This window comes from Neolamprologus brichardi, chromosome 3 (assembly GCF_056152115.1).
Source record: "Neolamprologus brichardi isolate AB-2024 chromosome 3, ASM5615211v1, whole genome shotgun sequence".
Classification (NCBI taxonomy): Eukaryota; Metazoa; Chordata; class Actinopteri; order Cichliformes; family Cichlidae; genus Neolamprologus; species Neolamprologus brichardi.
This window is the reverse complement of record NC_142106.1, coordinates 55,640,734-55,661,111: the sequence shown is the minus strand read 5'-3', so window position 1 is coordinate 55,661,111 and position 20,378 is coordinate 55,640,734. Positions and strand designations below refer to the sequence as shown.

General features: G+C 40.9%; 1 protein-coding gene across 2 annotated transcripts in view; it reads left to right on the top strand.

Annotated features, from left to right (window-relative positions):
- LOC148105900 (protein NLRC3-like) overlaps positions 1-20,378 on the top strand; it is a 58,537-nt gene that overhangs the window by 4,501 nt on the left and 33,658 nt on the right. Inside the window, exon 3 of one of the 2 annotated variants that reach the window (XM_087839000.1) lies at positions 692-950. The exons of the other annotated variant lie outside the window; for it this stretch is intronic. Coding sequence (XP_087695126.1) covers positions 692-887 — 196 coding nt within the window. The 3' untranslated portion in view covers positions 888-950. Of the gene's footprint in view, positions 1-691; positions 951-20,378 lie in introns of those variants that run through there. 2 annotated transcript variants of the gene reach the window in all.

Below are 20,378 nucleotides of genomic sequence, written 5' to 3'. Positions count from 1 at the left end.
ATAATCCGGTCCAGGATGAGGCCAAACTGACATGGGATGAAATGTCTGTCACATAATTGAGCTTAGTGTAGTTTTATTTCTGCACAATTTAAAAACAACCAAAACTTTGTTCTGTCTTTTCTATGTTATACTGTAGACTTTCTTTGATACTCTGTCCAAAAGGAGCAGCTTTTACTTTGAAGGGGAGGCGTCTCTGTTTCCTCTTCAGGTTGGATGATGGAAGCAAATTAGTGTTTGATGTTCTTTCAGTGTTGCACTTTGTAGACGGTCCTTGAGCACTGGTCTCACAGCCAGCTGCACATAGAGACCAGTGTTGTTAGTCCAGGTCAGAAGATGACTTGTTGGAATGAAAATGAGCTTGTAGTTTGTATGCTTCAATAATGTGACTGGAAAAAGGTGTTGGACTTCAAATATGTCCATTTCTTTCACACTTCACCTTTAAAAGTGAAGCCTTGTGGTTCTTGGTCCTGTTTTTATGAAAAATGTACGACTTTAATGTGAAACATTCAGAGTTTTTTCTCTTGTTGTGTTTGTTTGAAACTGCTTCCTGTTGGCTTCAGCTGTGTGGAGTTTCCATTTTCTAAACTTCTACATTCTGAACCTTCTTCAGCTCTGAACAGATGATGAAACACTGAATGATTTCAAGCTCACACTTTGTCTAATAAACTTACATCTTTCATTCTTTATACAGATTGAGGGGCTGTGGTTTGTCAAAGATCAGCTGTGATTATCTGGCAGCAGCACTGAAGTCCAACCCCTCCCATCTGAGAGAGCTGGACCTGAGCTACAACTACTACCTAGAGGATTCAGGAGTGAAGCATCTGTGTGGTTTCCTGGAGAGTCCAGGATGTGGACTTGAAACTCTGAGGTCAGTCAGCATGTTTTAGTTGTGCTGAGATGAATATGATGTGAAAGTTGTGCTGACACTAAACTGCAGACATCAGGCTGATATTATACTGATCCACACTGAGGATCTTCATGGTAAAGTTTGTTTTCTTCTTCTCTGGTTTAGTCCATTGACTGCAGCAGAACAATGTTCACTTTTCAAACCTTCAAAGAAGAAGAAAAATCCTCCACTGAAATCCAAAGCAAAATGTGTGTTTGCTTTACAGACAGCAGCCCAACACAAACATACACACATCATCCAAAACACAGTCCAACATCCAAATCTCCTCCACTGCCAGCATGAATGATGGGAAAGAGAAGGAGGAACACTCTGACATTCAGGGTTAGAATGAGTTTCATAAAGCAGACTGTGAAGATCAAAGCTGCATTAGAAAGTTTACATGAATGAATGAGTGGACAGAAGTGGACAGAGATCATCTGAAGCACTTCAAAGGCTTTAAATCAGCACATTTCTCTTTATTCTTTATCAACTCTGTTAGTTTCTCTCAGTTTTCTGTGGAATGAAGCTAACAGCAGGCTAATAAGATGCTGACCAATAGGTTTCTATTAAAGGTTGTAATTTGGATATGAAAAAGTGCTTTGGCTCAGCAGGGATCAGCTTACAGGTAGAATAAAGCTGCTGGATGGGATTAGCATGTCATAGCTATCTACCAAACTGCTAACTGGGGAATTTCAGGTCATCTATGAATCATTTTTGCTAACTGTTTATTCAGCTTAGGCTCACAGGGCTGGAGCCTGTGCCCTAGTTGTCATAGGGCAAGAGGCGTGGTCCACCTGCACAGGTGAGCAGTCCATCACAGGGCCAACAGAGAGAGACAGAGAAGCACTCTCTCACATCCACACCTTCAGCCAATTTAGAAGCACCAATGAACCAAAGCAGCATTTCATTGGACTGTGGGAGAACATCCAACCTCCACAGAAAGGCCAACAAGCTTCAACTTACAACCTTCTTGCTTTAAGGCACTAGTGCTAACCACTTTTCCCCATTTCAGCCCAAATCCTGCATCTTCCTGTTTCTGACTCCCGGCCAGCTCCACTAACACTTTCTCATCAGACACTGCCACCTAGTGGAGGAAGGCTTAGTTCCATTTGAAGCTTCAGATTACAGTTAGTTCCTTTACAAAGAGGTGGAGGTGGTGGGGCCACAGCACCATCATCACTGAGTGCCATAGGACACTTAACCTTTGTTTCCATATGCTGGGAAATTCCTGTTGCTCCAAGGAGGACTGGAAAATATGTGAAAATCTCCCAGTCAGTTCCTCACAGCACACTTCAATCATTTCCCTCCCACAGCATCAGGACCAGGGCTTTTTCTCTCTTTGATCCCACTAAGAGATTTCCACACAAACACCTCATCAGTGGGACTCTCAGAGCTACCAGCCCTTTGCTACAATCACAAAGCTCTTCATTTTAATAAATGATATCAAAGCTGGAATCAAATGAGTCCAAGTCTTCTGCTGATTCAGCATCACATTCATCTTTGCTCCTTGTTCTGCATCCCCACCATGGACTTCATTCCTTTCCAAGCCAGCCTTGAGTGTCCTTTATTCAGCTCATCCTCTGCTTTACTTTTACACCTGATTTTAGCTGCTTTATCTCTCTTTCAACAAGTTTCTGTGCCTCAATCTTTTTCTTCTCTCCCTCATAACAAGACAGCTTCTTCTGCCTGAGAACATGTTGGAGTGATTTACTAATCCAGGGCTGCTTATTGGGGAAAATACTTCCTGTTTCCAAGGTAATCCCAATTTTTCCCAGAAAGAAATGTAAGTAGAAATTGATGATCTAAGTGAGAACATGAGCCTTTAAAAAGTCCAAGTGGGTGCAGTCAAAGCAGTCCCTCAGTCCCAGTATAGAGTCTTTGGTCCAGACTGGAACAACTGTGTGCCCAGTTTGAGCTCTCTTCAGTCCTGTGACCTGACAGACCCAGAGGGGCCATCACATCACATTTAGAAGCTCCCCTAATGGAGCCACAACACATGTCCAAGACTTAGTCTGTCTTGTTGGACCAACTGGAAGAAATGATTCAAGGACTTAGTCACAGAACAGAGATTCAAATCTCCAAAATCCAACTGGCTGCATCAGGACATATAGTCTGAAACTCTGCACAGTTTCCTGTTTGAAGCTGCTTCCTGTTGGCTTCAGCTGTTTGGAGTTTCCATTTTCTAAACTTCTACATTCTGAACCTTCTTCAGCTCTGAACAGATGATGAAACACTGAATGATTTCAAGATCACACTTTGTCTAATAAACTTACATCTTTCATTCTTCATACAGATTGGAGGACTGTGGTTTGTCAGAGATCAGCTGTGATTATCTGGCAGCAGCGCTGAAGTCCAACCCCTCCCATCTGAGCGAGCTGGAGCTGAGAGGAAACAACCTGAAGTATCCAGATGTGAAGCAGCTGACTGATCTTCAGCAGAGTCCAGACTACAGACTGAAGACTCTGAGGTCAGTAGAGTGATGGAGTGAGTGGTTGGTGCTGTCAGCAGTATTGTACTAAACACAGTCAGTATGAAACAAAGATCCAGTGTTTCCTGTAAAGCTGCAGCTTCTCAGTGAAGCTGTGAGAGGAGAATGGTGACAGGCTTCAGGATTGGACACAAACACTTCCTGTTTCTGACCTTTATGGTCACCATAGTAACGGCTGACACACTCTGATCAAATACTGTCAACAACCAATCAGCTCTCTGAACAAAGCAGCACGCAGACCAATGACTGCATTCATTTCCAAGTTTAAAGCAGGGAAGAACACAGTCTGTAGGTGAGGAAGAATCCAAACTCAAACTAGGAGTGAAAAACATTTTCATCAACTTCAATAAAAATCCAAAGATTAGAAAAAGTGAAGCAACAATGAGTCCTAGTACAGTCCCAGCACTGAAGTACCTGCTGCTCTTTATACTGGATGTGCTGCATCACTGACTGACAGCTGATGAAGAGTCTCTGGAAACACTCGTTTATCTCCTCTGCTCTTCCTCCTTCTCTCTGCAGGTGGAGGTGATGATGGTAAACAGGACGGTGTGTGTGCTGAGAGAGGAGGAGCTGTGTCCTGATGATCCAGAGAGGTTGAAGCAGCAGCAGCTTGTGTGTAGAGACGCTCTGACTGGGCCATGTTACTGGGAGGTGGAGAGGAGAGCTTCATCCAGCAGTGACTGACAGAGGAATGAGAAGAAGTGCAGATGACTGTCAGTGCTGCAGAGTGAACTGCTCTGAGAACAGCTCCACTGTCAGACACAATGTAGAGTCCAGCATCATCCCTGTGTGTCCCTCTGGATCTGACAGAGGATCATCAGTGTATCTGGACTGCTCTGCTGCTGCTCTGTCCTTCTACAGTCTCTGTACAGTCTCTGTCTGACTCTGGCTTCAGACCCTTCTGGATCAAACTCACCTGGAAAGACTTTCAAACATCACTCAATAGATTTGAATACAGAATATATTTGATATATAATGTAGATGTACTGTAGAGTAGCAGTTTGTCACTTGTAAATACAGTCTGTGAGCAGCTATGAGCTGAAAGATATTTCTAGAAACACGAAATGTTTTCACTCTTCTGTTGCTTTTTCATATATTTCCACAACATTAAGATTGATCCCACCTGTTTCATGCTTTTATACATAATAACAGGACACGTGTGATCTGAGCGCTGCTGTGGTTGCTGTGCTGCACGTCTTCATTTAGATAACAGAGACATCTAGTGGTTCAGAGTGAGAACTGCAGGAGGTGGAGCTGTGTTTTAGCATGGAAAACTTTTTATCTTTTAGGCGCAGATACAAATATGACAAGTATCAGTGTAAGATACAAAAGGTCACATCAGTTAGCAGAGGGAACAGTGATCACCCAGTGGGATGGCATCAGCCACACAGAGGAAAATTAGTCCATTTTTTACTTTATTAGTTTGCTTTGCAGTTTTCTTCATTAATCATTTGGTTAAACCCAACACTGGTATTATGAGGCGCGCACATAGTAACATTGTGTGGTTTTTCTAAAATGTTTTGTTATATTAATTATGTTTCTCTTTCTTTGAGTTACCTGGGTTTGGCCGGTGGCTGTTTCCTGTCTTTTGCCTGGCAAATGGCGTGGCTGAGGACTCGGGAACAAAAGTGCCTGCTCAGCTGGACCAACCATGGGCTTACCAGAAGCAGGGGTGTTTTAGGTTTAGTTAGGCTATTCTGTGCTTAGTTAATATTAGTGTGTTTTTGTTTTCCCCCCTATTGTGTGTAAATGGTTTGGCCAAATCATTATAAAAGCTACCCTCATGTGTCTTTGAAATTAGGTCAGTTTGTGAGTTAAGTTTTGTCTCACTTTCTTTTGTTTAAGTTTCTGGAAATTCATTTTGGTAGAGTTATATTTAGTTGACCGCTTTTATGGGCCTGCTACGTATGGTTTTTGAATTTTGTTAATTTTGGAATTTTCGAGGGTTAAAATAAAGAACCCTTTTTGAAGATATTTTTCTGCCTGTGTCCTCTTTGTTTTGGCTGCTTTGTCCCGTACACACAGCAATGTAAGAATAGAAACATAACAGTGAATCTGGACATGTATACAGATGGAAGCAAACAAACAGGATGTAACACTACATTAAAGCCACAAATGGGTGTTGAGCTGAGAAGGAACGCAGTTTGTCCCGGACTTCAGCTAGAATAGAAAAGACACAAAGCTGGATTCATTCTGTGTCTTTACACTGTCATTATCTCCCCTCCTTCTCCTGTTGCTACTTCAATCATGAAACTGATCAATAATCTCTCTGATTTCTCTCTTGTTTTTTTATCGCCCACTTTGCGCCAGAAAGAGGAAACCAGCAGCTGTCGCCCTAAACAACAGCAGCACGTTTAAGCTTGATCAGCTGTTGTTAGAATTTATTTAATATTAATTTCTAGTATCAGCTGATGTTTGCTGGAGCCACAGCTGTAAAGCTGCTGGTCATGATGTCGGTTTGGATATGTGGTGAGAGGGAATCATGAAGATGAAACCAGGAGATGTCCTTACTGAATCATCAGAGCTGAACAGATGATGGAGAAACAGGTTTACCTTTTAGGTGACAAGAATGAGTTAAAGGGAAGTTATGAACTGTTTCTGAGAGACAAATAACACCAGGATCCTTTTCTACGTAGCTGACAGCTGGTAACTGTGCAGGGGCGGGTCTAGCAAAGTTTTGCCAGGGGGGCAGGTAGGGCATTAACAGGGAAAGGGGGGCACAAAGAAATACTTTTCTTTCTTATTCTCATTTAAAATGTCTCGCTTTTAACAAATAATTATCTGAATCTTACAACCAAAGTTTTCTTCTGATGTAAAATGTATAGAAATCATACATATGCCAACAAGACTGTACATCACTGTCACAACAGTGTTTGTTTTCATTCAAAGGCTTTATGGCTTTAATACCTGGTGGGCCGGTCTCTAGTCAAAATGCCCGGGCCAATTTTTTGTCCCAGTCCAGCCCTGGGCACAACACGCAGTGAAGTAATCTGGGAAGGTGCATTAAAAAATAAATGGCCGGGCCAGCGGTGCACATCGCAAATCAGCTCACATAGACACATTAGTTGTGCCGCTTCTTAATGACGGTATCTTAGCTAACAACCCCAACTGATGGGGTGGCTGTAGCTCAGGTGGCAGAGCAGACCACTAATCAGAAGGTTGGTGGTTCGATCCCAGGCTGCCTTCTGGCTGCATGCCAAATATCCTTGGGCAAGATACTAACCCCATGTTTACCTGCTGGTGGTGGTCAGAGGGCCCAGTGGCGCCTGTGTCCGGCAGCCTCGCCTCTGTCAGTGCACCCCAGGGCAGCTGTGGCTACAGTGTAGCTTGCCATTGCTAGTGTGTGAGTGTGAATGGGTGAATGACTGAATGTAGTGTAAAGCGCTTTGGGGTCCTTAAGGACTAGAAAAGCGCTATACAAATGCAGGCCATTTACCAACTACCAGATTCAACTTGTAATTGGCTAAAAATAACTTAGCCTACCGGTGAGAGGGACGTTGCTAGCTGTCAGTTTTTTCAAGCAATGTTGAAAGTTCCACATTCAGACACTTCAAAAGCTTCAGGAGCATCAGCACCACGTAAATACTCGGATACATCCGGATACTCGAGACAGAATTCACAATGTGTTTTTGGGACTTTCAGGTGTTTGGACCAATGTTTTCTTTTCTGATCAAAGCGGAAAGCTTTAATGAGCAGCTGGATTTGTGTCGTATCAACTGGCTGGACACAGAGGACATCGAAATGCAGCTGATTGAACTGAAAAGCTCGACTCTGTGGGGTCAAAGTTTGCAGAACTACGAACACAGCTGGAATCCACAGCTGATGTTTTCTTTAAGTCATTTTACAGATTTTCTCCATAATTTCAATTCCTTGAATAAAACAACAAACTTAGGGGATGATTTTGTAATCCGACTTTATGTATGAAAGATTTGACTAAACATAAAACAATCTTCCAACTCAGTCGTCATTCTTATCTTGTGAAATCAAACCAAATGTTCTGTTGTCTCTAAATCAGGGATTGATGAAATCTTTGGTTTCATCCATTTATGAACATGTTCTCATTCATATTAAATCGTAGTCTAAGTCATTCTTTAGAGGGATAAATGTCATTCATTATCTTCAAATGTGTTTCTGTTGTTTTGGGGGGAAGTTTGAAGTCCATTGTTCAAAGTCTGTTAATGAAACTTTATGAAGTTTATGTAGGATGTTTTTCCTATTTTGTATTTGTTTGAATTATTATGTATTTTTGACTCTTTCTGCCATGATGCCAGGTCTCTCTTGAAAACAACATTTTTAATCTCAATTAAATTTTCACCTGGAGAAATAAAGGATGATAATAATAATTTTGTCTTCAGGGAATCATTTCTCTGTAAAACAGCTTCTTCTGAAACTCTTGTTACATTTCTTGTTTATTGTTTGCTGGTTTTAGAAAAATGTCATCGTCTCTGTGTGAACTTAAACTCTACATGTGGTGTCAGCTGTAATACGAGCTCTAGAGTCTAATAACGATGCTTTTATTATTGTCTGGTATCCAACCTAACCCTGGGCCTCTGGCTGAATGTGAAACACCAGCAGATGTTAAAAACTGTCTGGGTTACACATGCATCACATCGTGTGCTTCCTGACATGGATATGATTGGAATCTGGGCCTGTTCAACCGGTGCTGGTATCATTGTTGTTTCTGAGACTTTCCAAATCTTTACTGGATAAAAACGTAGCAACTGATGGATTTAACATTTAGCACTCAGACTGTCCCAGAAAAGGCGGAGGTCTGGAAGTTTATGTGAAGGTCTGTCTTGCTGCTCAAGTCTTGTTCTCTCGATCTGCACCTCAGCAATTTGAAATCTTGGCCTTAACTATTGATCTCCTTGGAAATCAGACTGTTGTTGGCTGCTATCAGCCTCCATCTGCTTCCCCCAGCACATCACCGTCTCTGGTTCAACTTTTATCTGAACTGCATTTTAATGACGTCTTTCAGATGGATGATTTTCATTGGGACTGGCTTTCTTCTGTGTCTGATGATTTTAAGGCACGCTGCTTGTTTTTAAAACTGACTCAAATTATTTAAAGCCTCACACGCCTTGATCCTAAACACCCAGATAAATCTGCTCTTATTGACCTTTTTTAACTAATATGCTGCGTAAGTTTTCCACATCTGCAGTTTTTGCCAACGACCTGAGTGATCACTGCATAGTTGGTGCTGTGAGAAACACTAAACTCTCACGCTCCGAGCCCCGCATCAGTTTGAACTTGGGTCGTATTAAACAGGCTGACGATGTCAGTTTGGGAATATTTACAGGAGAGTTGTGTCTACTTTGTGGACAGACACGCCCCTTTTTGCCAGGTCAGGGTGAAAGGTCGGGACAGGCCTGGTTTGGTTCAGTACCGGCCGATCTCCTACATGAGAGAAACCAGGCCTGGGCAGGAAGTCTGTCTCTGATGCTGATTGGCTACGTTTTCATTAGCTGTGTAATCGGATTACTGCCTCCATCATCAAGATCCAATGTGACTATTTTTTACTTTAACGACTGACAGTCCAAACGACCGTAGGAGGTTTTGGCAAACTATAAAGTGTCTCTGCCAGCTGTGACTCCTCAGAGCTACCTCCTCACTTAAATATCGACTCCACTCCTGTGTCAGACAAAACTGAAATGTTGCTTTAACAAACACTTTGTTGCTTCTTGTTCTTTGTTCAGCACAGTATCTGATGGTAAACCTCTTGCACACAACTCTGCTCGTAGTTCCTGGTTACTGAAACCTTTTCCTTCACACCTGTCACAGTAGAAGAGGTTTGTAAGGCTTTGAATAGCCCCAACACCAGAAACTCGGCCCATCCTCACAATCGTTCTCCTTCCTTCTTGCACTTGGCTGCAAATATCATAGCTGAGCCAGTGTCTTATATTTTTAATCTTTCTCTACAACAGAAGGCTTTACCACAGATGTGGAAGTGTGCCTCTGCACTCCCCCACTGAAAGCTGGTGATTCCTCAACAGTTAATGATTACAGGCCAATTTCTAAACTCTGTGTCTTATCTAAGGTTCTTCAAAGGCTGGTAAATAATCAACTTCAAAGTTATCTGGATGAAAATATGATTTTATCTCCCTTCCAGTCTGGTTTTAGGAAACTGCACAGTACTGGAAGTGCTTCAATAAAAGTTCTCAAAGACATCTATGAAGCGCTGGATGCAAAGAACTACTGTGCAGCTCTTTTTATTGATCTATCAAAAGCCTTTGACACTGTTGACCACAACAAAAAAATCTTCTGGCACAACTTCACCTACTTCCAAGTTGCGTGGAGAGGATGAGGATCTAACAGCACAGGAACTCCAGCAACACTCAGTAGCAGCTGCTCCCAGTCCCTTGGTTTATGAGCTGAGCTGCTGACCACAGAATTTTATGTCATAGATTACTGGAAATAGGCCTTTCAGACCGAGCAGCTGGCTGCTTCTCTAATGTTCTTTTGGACATCAGCAGTGCGTTCAGCTCAATGGTCTCTCTTCCAGCTTTTTAAATGTCACTAAACGTCATCCAGCCCTGAAACATCGGTACTGTTCAAGGCAGCATTGCTGTCCACACGTCCATCAGAGTGTTAGAGGTGGCTGTCACGGATGTTGCAGTCTGCTCTCTGTTTCCATGAAATAACCACACTTGAAATTATCATTAAAGCTACCTGTACTAAAGGAAGCTGAGAACATGGCAGATGTGGGACTGACTGTGATCAGACTGTGACGATTGTTCTTGAGCAGATCTACAGGTCAGCTGTTCCACATCATGTTTCTAGGATGGAGCCGTTTGGAATAATGCCGCCCTCTGCTGGACAGATATCGTGTTGTCCCTGAGTCCTTCTGATCCTCAGCACTTTCTATCAGGAGACAACGCACCCAGGTCCCATTTGACGTTGTTCACTTGATGTTCTGAAGCCCAGTACGGACCTTAACATGGGCTCCATGTGGAAATATTAGATTAACTGTTTTTTAAGACCAGTTTCTTGAATTACATGACGGTGTGATTTTTATTTTGTGCTTTTAGTGCAGAGAGAGTCTCTGTGGAGGTTGGATGTTCTCCCTGTGTTTGTGTGGGTCCTCTCAGGGGACTCTGGCTTCCTCCCACAGTTCACAGACATTCAGGTAGTGGGGTTAGGTTAACTGGTGAATAAGTGTGAGCGTGAACGGTCGTCTGTCTCCTCACCCTGTGTTAGCTGGGATCCACTCCAGCTCGTACATGCCCGTCAGGCACCATCCTCATACCTGTTCTGGTAAATCCAGTCCTGGAAGACACAGCTCACCTGGAATCTGTGTTCATATTATAAAATGTTACATTTCATTAGAAGTTGGTTGTATTCCAGTTTTATGTTGCAGTTTTCACTTTTGAAAGGGAAGGTTAGTCCAGCTCAGTCAGATGCTGAATGCTCTCTTTCAGTACGTTGTTGTATTAAACGATGACTCAGCAGACGACACATTGTAGCCATGTTAAAAATCATGCAACAGACCCTTGGTCACGATGTCATTGTGGGGATGTCTAAAGGCTGGGTTCCTTCTAATAACCGTAACAAGTGTTGATGGCGCTCCTTGTGATGCTGGGTAAAAGTTCAGCCTCTGAAGACCTCGACGTGTTTGAAGTTATCCACAGGGTGCAAGATCCACTTCAAAGGTGTTCTGTGTTCTATGTTGGTCAGGTTAATCAAAATGGAAACTGTTGAACGTTTCAGAAGTTTACACATTAACCAACATGGTCCAGCACTAAACATCGTAAAGCCTTTAGTTTTTGGAGAGAGGATGCTGCCATCAAATTCAAAATGGGCTAATATTTTTCTTTAAATGTTTCATTTTCTCACTTTATTTAAAATACTGGTTTATAGGATTTGCAAATGATTGCATTCTGTTCTTAATCATATTTAACACAGCGGATCAAATGTAGGGAAGTGGGTGTTATATTCAGATTGTGGGATAAATTTAGGAAATGTAAAACTTTTGATGTTAATGTTGTTTATTTGCAGGGTTTAAAAATAAATGTGTTTACTGTTTGAAACTCATACTTGGCCTTCTACTCTTCATGGCTACTTAACCAAGCTAACAGGGTGGACAGTCTGAGGAGCTGGGAAAGAAAAGCGTCTGAACTGCTTTAAGTTTCTTGAAGACGTTTTATCCAAGAAGTTTCTTCAGTTCTGAGAGCGACTGGTGGAGAATCCCAGGTTTAGGTCCCGTGTGAGTGTCCCCCTAAGAGGGTCATGGACTCCCTATTGATCCTCTGCCTAATCACACGAGCCAAGGAGAGAATTGGAGAATTAAACCATCCTTTAGAAACTAGATATAAATGTCATATTTTCCAACATTGATATTTTTCTGTTTCAGACGACAATGAAAATATAAAGAACAGTCTGTAAATCATGAGTTACCAATTCAAACATTATTAAAGCCATAAGAGAAGCTTCCTGTTATTTGTACCACTCACCTGGTTATGTGATCCAGCTGTGCAGCCAATCATAACTGACATCACTTTCTACTTTGATATTTCCATGGTGAATGGACTGATTCTTGTTTAACACGTTCATACTCTGATGGATGCATCGGAGAGGGTTAGTGTCTTGCTCAAGGATACTTTGCGTGCCAGCTGGAGCAGTCAGGGATTGAACCACCAACCTTCTGATCATTAGATGCCTTGCTCTATCTCCTGAGCTACAGCCATCATCAAAGCTCTTTCTTAAATCCTCTCTGAGAAGAGCTCAAACACGAGGAAGAGACGAAAGTGAGAGAAGAGAGTGGACTCATTAGTAAAATGAAAAACAGCCAGCGTTGATGTTTAAGACAAGTGAGGTAACAGAAATACTATATATGGCAGGGGTCACCATGGCAACATCAATGTCGGTTGCTACGTATTGTAGTGATCCTGATCTGTGAGCCTCATATCAGGATATGGTGTTGTTTGTATTTGTTTTCATTGTTACCATTTTTGTGTCTTTTTTTTAACAAACTACTTTTATCTTGCATTCGTTTGTCAGAGAGTCAAACTAAATTTGGTTCATCTTTCTACAATAAAAACATATCTTCATCTTAATTATTGTATGTGCAGAGTTGTAGTTACTCACAGTGACCACTGGAGGCATGTGATCCTGATAGTTTCGCTGGAACCGTCCAGTTCATCCACATTAATGAAGCTGTTGGTGATTAACGCTCATCTGTACAACTTTAACAACAATATTAAACATTTAATCGCTCTACAAACAGTTTGTCTGATGTATAAACTGTGTCTTAAAGGATCAAAGTAAATGTCACATTGAAAGCAGATTTCACTGTAATGTACTCTGTTTGAAATATTCCAAATATAATCTGGCTTGGTAATGATTTACTCATATATTGTCCACGCAGACTAAAGCAGTAGGAGATGAGATGGAAAACAATTAGAAGAATCTTTACTCTTTAATGTCACAAATTCCTGTTCCTCTTTGTATGTAACATAACAACATACATGATACAGCTGCAGCAACTGAGGCGAGGAGAGAGGCAGCAACAAGAAAACTGGAAGAAGGAGACCAACAACAGTACCTGTGGAAATCTTTCCCCAATCAAGCGTCATCATATCAGCATTTCATCAAAAGCACACATGCTCCGACCTGACAATGCAGAGGTGTGGCAAAATCATTGAAATCATTTATTAAACAAATGAGTGCATCAAAAATAAGAGTGGAGCTGCAATTAAAGAGAAGTGAACTTTCTTCAGTTAACACAAAGTTTTCCCTAACAGGTGACATTTAATTAAAGTGACTTTATTACCACACACACATTCAGAGGCAGTCTACAGGAGCAGAGCTGCCAGCTATTCAGCAAATGTCTCCCTGCAATCCTCACTGCAATACCTACATTTGAAAATGAAACCACCTCTACTGTTCACACATGAAAAGTCGTGTGAAGAACCAGTTTTCCTCAGATCTCTGTTTTAGTAACTCTGAAGTCTGAACTTTTGATTTTTGCATTCTGTTTGTACTGATAACTGTCAGTGGATTATTATGATCCCAAAGAAATCTTTAACACACATGTAGTGATGGGACGTGTGCACTGAAACAATGGTTAGGAAACAGAAATCGCCTGAGAATCTGCTCATGTTTAAGATTTCTTCTTTACAAACATTTTCTATGGCTGTTCCCAGTATGACCAGTGATACAAAGCATGGAAAATGGGGATTAGTTCATTCAGACAAATACACTTTTTAAAATGTAAAAATAAAGAAATGAATCGATAAAATAAAAAGTAAAAGAAATAAAAAATAAGGGTCTGAGGCGTCTGTCTCACTGTATCCATGGCAACAATTTACTTTCTGTTCCTTCATATCAGAACCACATCTTTGAAATCAAAAACATTTAAGATTCAAATTCAACCACAGATGTGTTCAATTAAATATTCAATGAAGCAGCGCAATGTTTTATCACTATCCAAATTTGAACTCTAAGTAGAAGATTTAAAAAAAGCAACACACACACACACACACACACACAGTATGCAGACATGATTTAGGTGATGATAATATAACGACTGCTTGTTCTGTCTGGTTTCCTGTATTTTATTAATATGCCTCTGCAGCTCTGCACTAAACTTCCTGTTTCTTAACCTGCCCTTACTAAAGCCTCTGTTGCTAGGCGACCTGTCACCCTCTGACCTCTCTCACAGACTTTATTACAAAGTACAAAAAACAATTTAATCAGAAAATAAGCACTAAGAATATATATTTATTTCGTAACAGTCTCCCCCTTTTGAACTCATTTTATGAGTTAACCTAATTAACTGACTCCCTCAATAACTACTGTGAACTAAAAACAGATATAATTAACTTTGTCCTGGTAAAAAGGTCCAACATTACTTTTGTCGATCTATGGAAATGATCTCTACACAGTTAACCCGTTTCCTCTTTTAAACATTTACTCCTGGTTTCTAAGCACACGCTTACAATTCACTTCATTTGTCCCTTCGCCCCCTTTAACGGGTGGAGCATATCCGGTCTGAACACTGTGTTTGGGCAATTGACATAAAAATCATAGAAACTATTACTAAAGCTAATCCTCCCATTACCCTTCATTACTTTGTGATCACATTATAACCTCTGTCTAACAAGCTTTTAATGTTCTTTTCAATCTAAACAACACATTTTCTGAGAGGTTTCTCTGTGCTCTGTGCTTCTTTTGGGTGCCCCTCCTCTTGGTTCCTGGATTCTCACCAACCCCTTCGTGGTTTTGCTGTGGTTCTGGAATCTTCTCCTGTAAAGGACAGAAAAGGAAAACACCTCTCTCTGCTACGCCTCAATAATCTAATATGTTCATCAATTCTTCTCTTGATTATTCAAAGTTGGTTCAAAATATCACATTCGGGACTCTCTAATCAAAAGGATTAGCCTAATTATTATTTCTGTGTGTAAGCGTGTTAGCATTCACCCCTAAGCACTCTAAGTCCTTTTCCTACCATATTTCAATCCAGACAGTCACGCTGAATGAAGCTTATGACCTTCACAAGACTGAGTGGCAACTCCTATCAGTGCAATTGCAATGTGTGTATGAAAAATGATTATAAGCGCTTATTGTAGTAAAAGAAATCATAAAGAAAACAAACATTTTCAATCAGTTAAGCTTAAGCATAAAAGCAATTACTTATGCCTAAGTTTTACCGTAGCTAAATGATCAAACACAAAAAGTCACACACTGATCATATAATCCATTGTTTCAAATTAGACCTAAAACTCCCCCTTTTGACACATCTTCATGTGTCAAACAAAACCACAACTAGAAAATGAAAAGAAAAAGGTTCATCATATCATTTGTCAGAAAACCTCAGCGATTCTCCTCTCGAGTATATTTGCTCCGGGCCTGCAAACCTGTGTTTAAATAATAAAATCAGTTTAATTATCATGTTCGATCTTTTCAACTCCTGGCTCAACCCAGAGCCTGCATCCCCAGAACGACCTAGAAACAAAACCTGTATATTAGCATCAACTTCACATTTAAAACTCAGTTTCCCCCCCCTGTCCTTCCCTCACTGTGATCCACTCTGTGCTATAAGAAACTAAACTTAAAACAGAACAGTTATCAGTCATGTGCTTCATACAAAATTTACGTAAGTTTTAGTTTCACGTTGATCCTCTGAGTGTCATGGTACTTCTTTTAATTTGACTTTATCAAATCGAACCAAAATAGGTTTGCTGTCTTTACTTTGCTCGTTTTCCTCCAGCACCACCTCGTATCACATGCCCTTTCCCTTGGACCAGTGTTTGTTATTCCATAACTGGATTTGGAATGTGACAAGTCTACCAATCCCCTATATAACTCCTACATTTTGCTTTGGTTCTATTTTCCTTCTATAAAATGTCATTGCCTTCTACAGTGGCCTGCTTTGGTTAATGGTAACATCAGTAATATCAAACATTTTCTCCCCTTTAGCATTTGGCATTTTCCCAACAATATAATGTGATACCATCATCTAAACCCAGTCAATAAAACAACATTTTCTTAAAGCAAACATCAGCAACCCAAAATTAGCCGCCCAAGGGTCGAGTCTGCAGCTCCACACTCTCATGTGAACCTTTCGGTCTCCCTCTCTCTCTTGTGCTCCTGCTCCTGCCAAAAGCAAAGCAAAGCAAAGCATCCACCCTTTTCTTACCGGCGTCGTGAATTGTTTGTCAACATCTACTCATCCGTAAGTTGGTCCAGTCTTTGTCTCAGTGTCAAGTCAGTCAACACTTTAGTCCACATGGTCAGTCCAGTCACAGTCCAGTCACACACATCATGCACACGCATTCACACTAGATCTTGCTGATAGTGGAGCCTCACGCGCAAAGGATCAGATTCTCCACCCTCATCAATATGAGCTCATTTATTTGTTTTTTCTTTTGTTTTTAGAAAAAGACTTCTTTATGATCTTGGACTGGATTGACTCGCTGCAATCCTTTTAGACAGGAACTCGCAGGTTCCCACAGGTGACCGTTTCCTCAGCCCATTGTAATCTGGAAAAGCTCACCTTATATTTGCTCTCACAAAAATGTTTTACAGCGCTGTTAATTCAATCTTGCAGGCCTGCTTAGAACAAAAAAGGAGAAAAAGAGAGCTGATTATTAGCTCATCAGAGCACAAAACATCATCACCAAAGGGGGCGACACCTGACAGTTTTCTCTAAGTGCACTGTTACAAAAATAATGAGCCCCTCCTCGACATGTCCATGTTTAGTAAAACTCCCTCTATTGAAATAAGAAAACAAGCCAAACCTAACTGACAGAATGAACCCATCACTAAAACAACAACCCCAAAAATCTTCATCACAGAAAAGTTTTGCTTACTAATCGAACAACATGTTGTGGGAATTAGAACTTTCCGGGCCATAAAGCTTTTGCCCGACTCTTGGCTTAACTAATACTTACATAGTCTGAAATCAGACTTAAAATCACTCCCTCTGTTCATTTTGCCCACATCATATTTCAGTGGTTGGCCTCAGTTCTTCAGCTTCCTGACAGTCTGAAGTCAACTGACAGAGTTTCACCTGCTAAATACACAGAAAATCTTGTTAAAAGCCGCACAGTTTGCCCAACAGTAATATTCCCATTAAGCCCTTTCTAAACACTTTATAACAATGTGTCATCACTAAATTATAAACTTCTTCTCCAAATCTGCACGACTGCACTTAGTCACAGACTTTATTTAATTGTCCTGCGGCTGCTATCATATATTTTACCAAACAATTCTTCTCACACAGTCACAGATATATTTCTCTCAATGCAAACTTCACTCATGTCTCAGACAGGAAACTTGAGTTTTTCTTTTTTCTTTTTTTTCTGTCCCCACTCATTCAACTAATTTGCATATTCAGTCACATCTCGAGAAGTTGCCCTGACAACAGAAATGCATATTCAAAACATTGCCGCATAATTCAATTATTATTATTTTATTTTTATTTCTACAGTAGTGACTTCTCTTGCTCAATCAGCTGGAAACCACTTCTAATTCACTATTTTAAACCTGCTTTAAGCTTCTAATCACTGGTTGGTCCTCCCAGTCTCTTTTTCCTTTTCACAAAAGTCACTCTATTGTCCTGCGACTTCCTGAGTTATTCCTCAGCTTCAGCCTTTAAGTGTGTTAAATCGACACCATTTAGCATTTATGTCATGTATTCGCATTCATGAATGTAAGCATGTCTTCATTGCGTGTATGTTGTGTATTCATATTAATATTGAGTGTAAGCTGGTCTTCGTTGCCTCGATGTGTTTTTATAATCAGATTTAATTCCTGCATCTTTGCACTGAACTGTGGATTCAAACTGTCTCACTTCTGATTCTCTCCAAAAATAATTTCACATGTGACAATTTCTACATGTGTGTTTTCTATTTTTCTATTCATTTATGTATTATTAGTTTATTTATTTCTTTATCTCTCTCTCTTTTCTTTTTTCTTTACCTTTCTGTTGTGATGCTCTGGATGTTTCTAAACCCACAAATTCAGCCTCAATGTTCAACCCAATTTTCCTATGCTGTCACTTTAACACGTCCAGCCTTCACCTCTCACCGGTCCTCGTCCCCTCTTCTCTCAACTTCCTGTGTGGCCTCCCAAATCAAACACAGGCCCAAATCAGCTGTTTCTTCTTCTCTCTTCCTCTTTTCAGTCTTTTCTTTGCGCTTATCTCCCAGCATGGCAAATATGAAACTCAGACAGTCCCATCCAGTGGTTTCACACAGTCATGTCACTGGTACACTTTCCAGCTTGTAATTCAGAGCGCATGTTTCCATCAACATACATGCTGCTGGACCCTTCAGTGTTTTAGGTCAGTTGTCTTTTTGCCTGCTGTTAATTCTTCAAGTCCACGGTTTTGTTATGTCTGTCTTCCCTCTTCATCAGGAGATTAACTGTCCTTTAAGCTTCTTCTCAGGATAAGGACAGGATGAGAGGTGAAGCTGTGAAATTTTAAACCAAAGCCTGTTTTCATCCCAATTCTGTTAATCTATCATTTTTCTGCTGTATTCTTCGAGGAGGTTGAGCAAGTCCATGGGCACCTGTATTAACACACTAAGACATTTATTTAATATCATTTTCATTACTATTACTTAGCACTTTCATTCTCTAAGTCCTCTGTTTTCATTTTGAAACGTCTCTCACAAGCTCACAAGCTATATTCAGACTTCCTGCTTCACTTCCTGCCAGACACACACCCACCCACACACACACACACCCACACACACACTCTTCACTTTACTGGATTTTCATCCGTTTCTACAGCCTAATCGAGCTCTTATTTTATGTTCACACTCTGACCTAGTTCTTTCTCACATCTGGGCTTGGTTTATAAAGGCCTCTCTTATTAAAATACATAAAACAATCTAATCAGAAAATAAGCACTAAGAATATATATTTATCTTGTAACATTGTTTAAGTTAATGAACAATTGTGTTGAAAACTGAGATTACAATATCAATCAACACAATTATAATTATGGTTTTTGCTGTAATTAAACAGTCATGCGGAAATGTGGCAACCACAGAACTTTAGAGGCCTTTTGTTCAATTATGTGTGGACTGTTTCTTTAGTCTCATACACAAATTGTTCTCAGTGTCTATGAGACTGATGAAATATCCATGTGTGCTGAAAGAGACTGTGCTGGTCTGACCCCCTCAACCGAGGTATAGTGGGTAATGAAAGAGCAGATAGGTTGGCTAAAGCAGCTGTTAAAAAAGTAGACATAGATGTGCAGATACCATTGTTGAAATCTGAGGGAAAAGAATAGTTTGGACACAAAGTAAGAACTTCTGGAGAATGGCATGGGATAATGGAACAAAAGGGAGACATGGGGTACAAAACACAATAGAAGTTAAGAGGAGTAGTAGGTTAAATAGGCAGCAGGAGAATACAAACAGGTCATTGCTTTCTGAATGGTTCTCTTTTTATGATGGGGAAACATCCGACTGGGTTATGTGATGGTGTAATGCTATGGAGACAGTTGAACATGTGGTTATTAGTTGCAGGTGCAGGAAGTATAGAAGTCAAAGGAGAGTGTTGAGGGTGGGAACTGGTGGTGAAATGAAACTTACGTTTGAAAAAGTGGTTAATCAGTTAAGTCATGATGAGGTGAAAGGAGTGGTTTTTCATTTTTGAGAAATACTGATGTCATCAAGAGGATCTGAGGATCTGGAAGAGAAGTAAGAGTAAAAGCCAGGAGATGGCAGTAGTGCAACATCTTTGGATGCAAGTTGCTGTTAAAATGACAGAAGAAGAAGTTTGCTTGATCATTCCTCAGCTCGTCTGTGTGAAGTTGAGTGTAAAGAGGCTCCTGCTGTTAGAGAAACACTCTGACTGTTTAACAGAGTCAGACATGTTCAGACTGAATTTCAGTCAGAAACTCAGCATCACATTGATGAAGCTGCAGATTAATTGTGGTTAATTTCTGATTAATTTCTTTGCTACCAGCTGAAATTTAAATGTAATTTAAAAGAAGGATTCAAGGTTATTGGGTTTTTTGAACCCAAAGATATCACATGAACGTATATGAATTGTATGATCCGGGTATCACCGCTGCCTACAACATGGGACTCACGACGGGGGACATGGACCCGTACAGAGCCGCGTCATATAACGTGCGGAAGGTGGTGAAAGAGGCGAAGCAGCGCTACGGGAGGAAACTAGAGTCACAACTCCAACAGAGTGACTCTAGGAGCCTGTGGCGGGGACTAAGGACAATAACGGATTATAAAGCACCAACAACCGGTATGACGAACACGGCCGTGACTCTGGCAGATGAGCTGAACACTTTCTATGCTCGCTTCGAGGCTGCAGCTAAGGACTCCAATGATGCTAGTGCTAGCGGTGCTAACGGCTGCAGACAGGAAGATACTGCCAGCACCGGAAACGTGCTCGTCATCTCCGAGCATGAAGTAAGGAGAGCCTTCAAGAGAGTGAACACCAGGAAAGCAGCAGGACCAGATGGCATCCCAGGTCGTATCCTCAGAGACTGCGCATACCAGCTAGCTTCTTTGTTCACTGAGATATTCA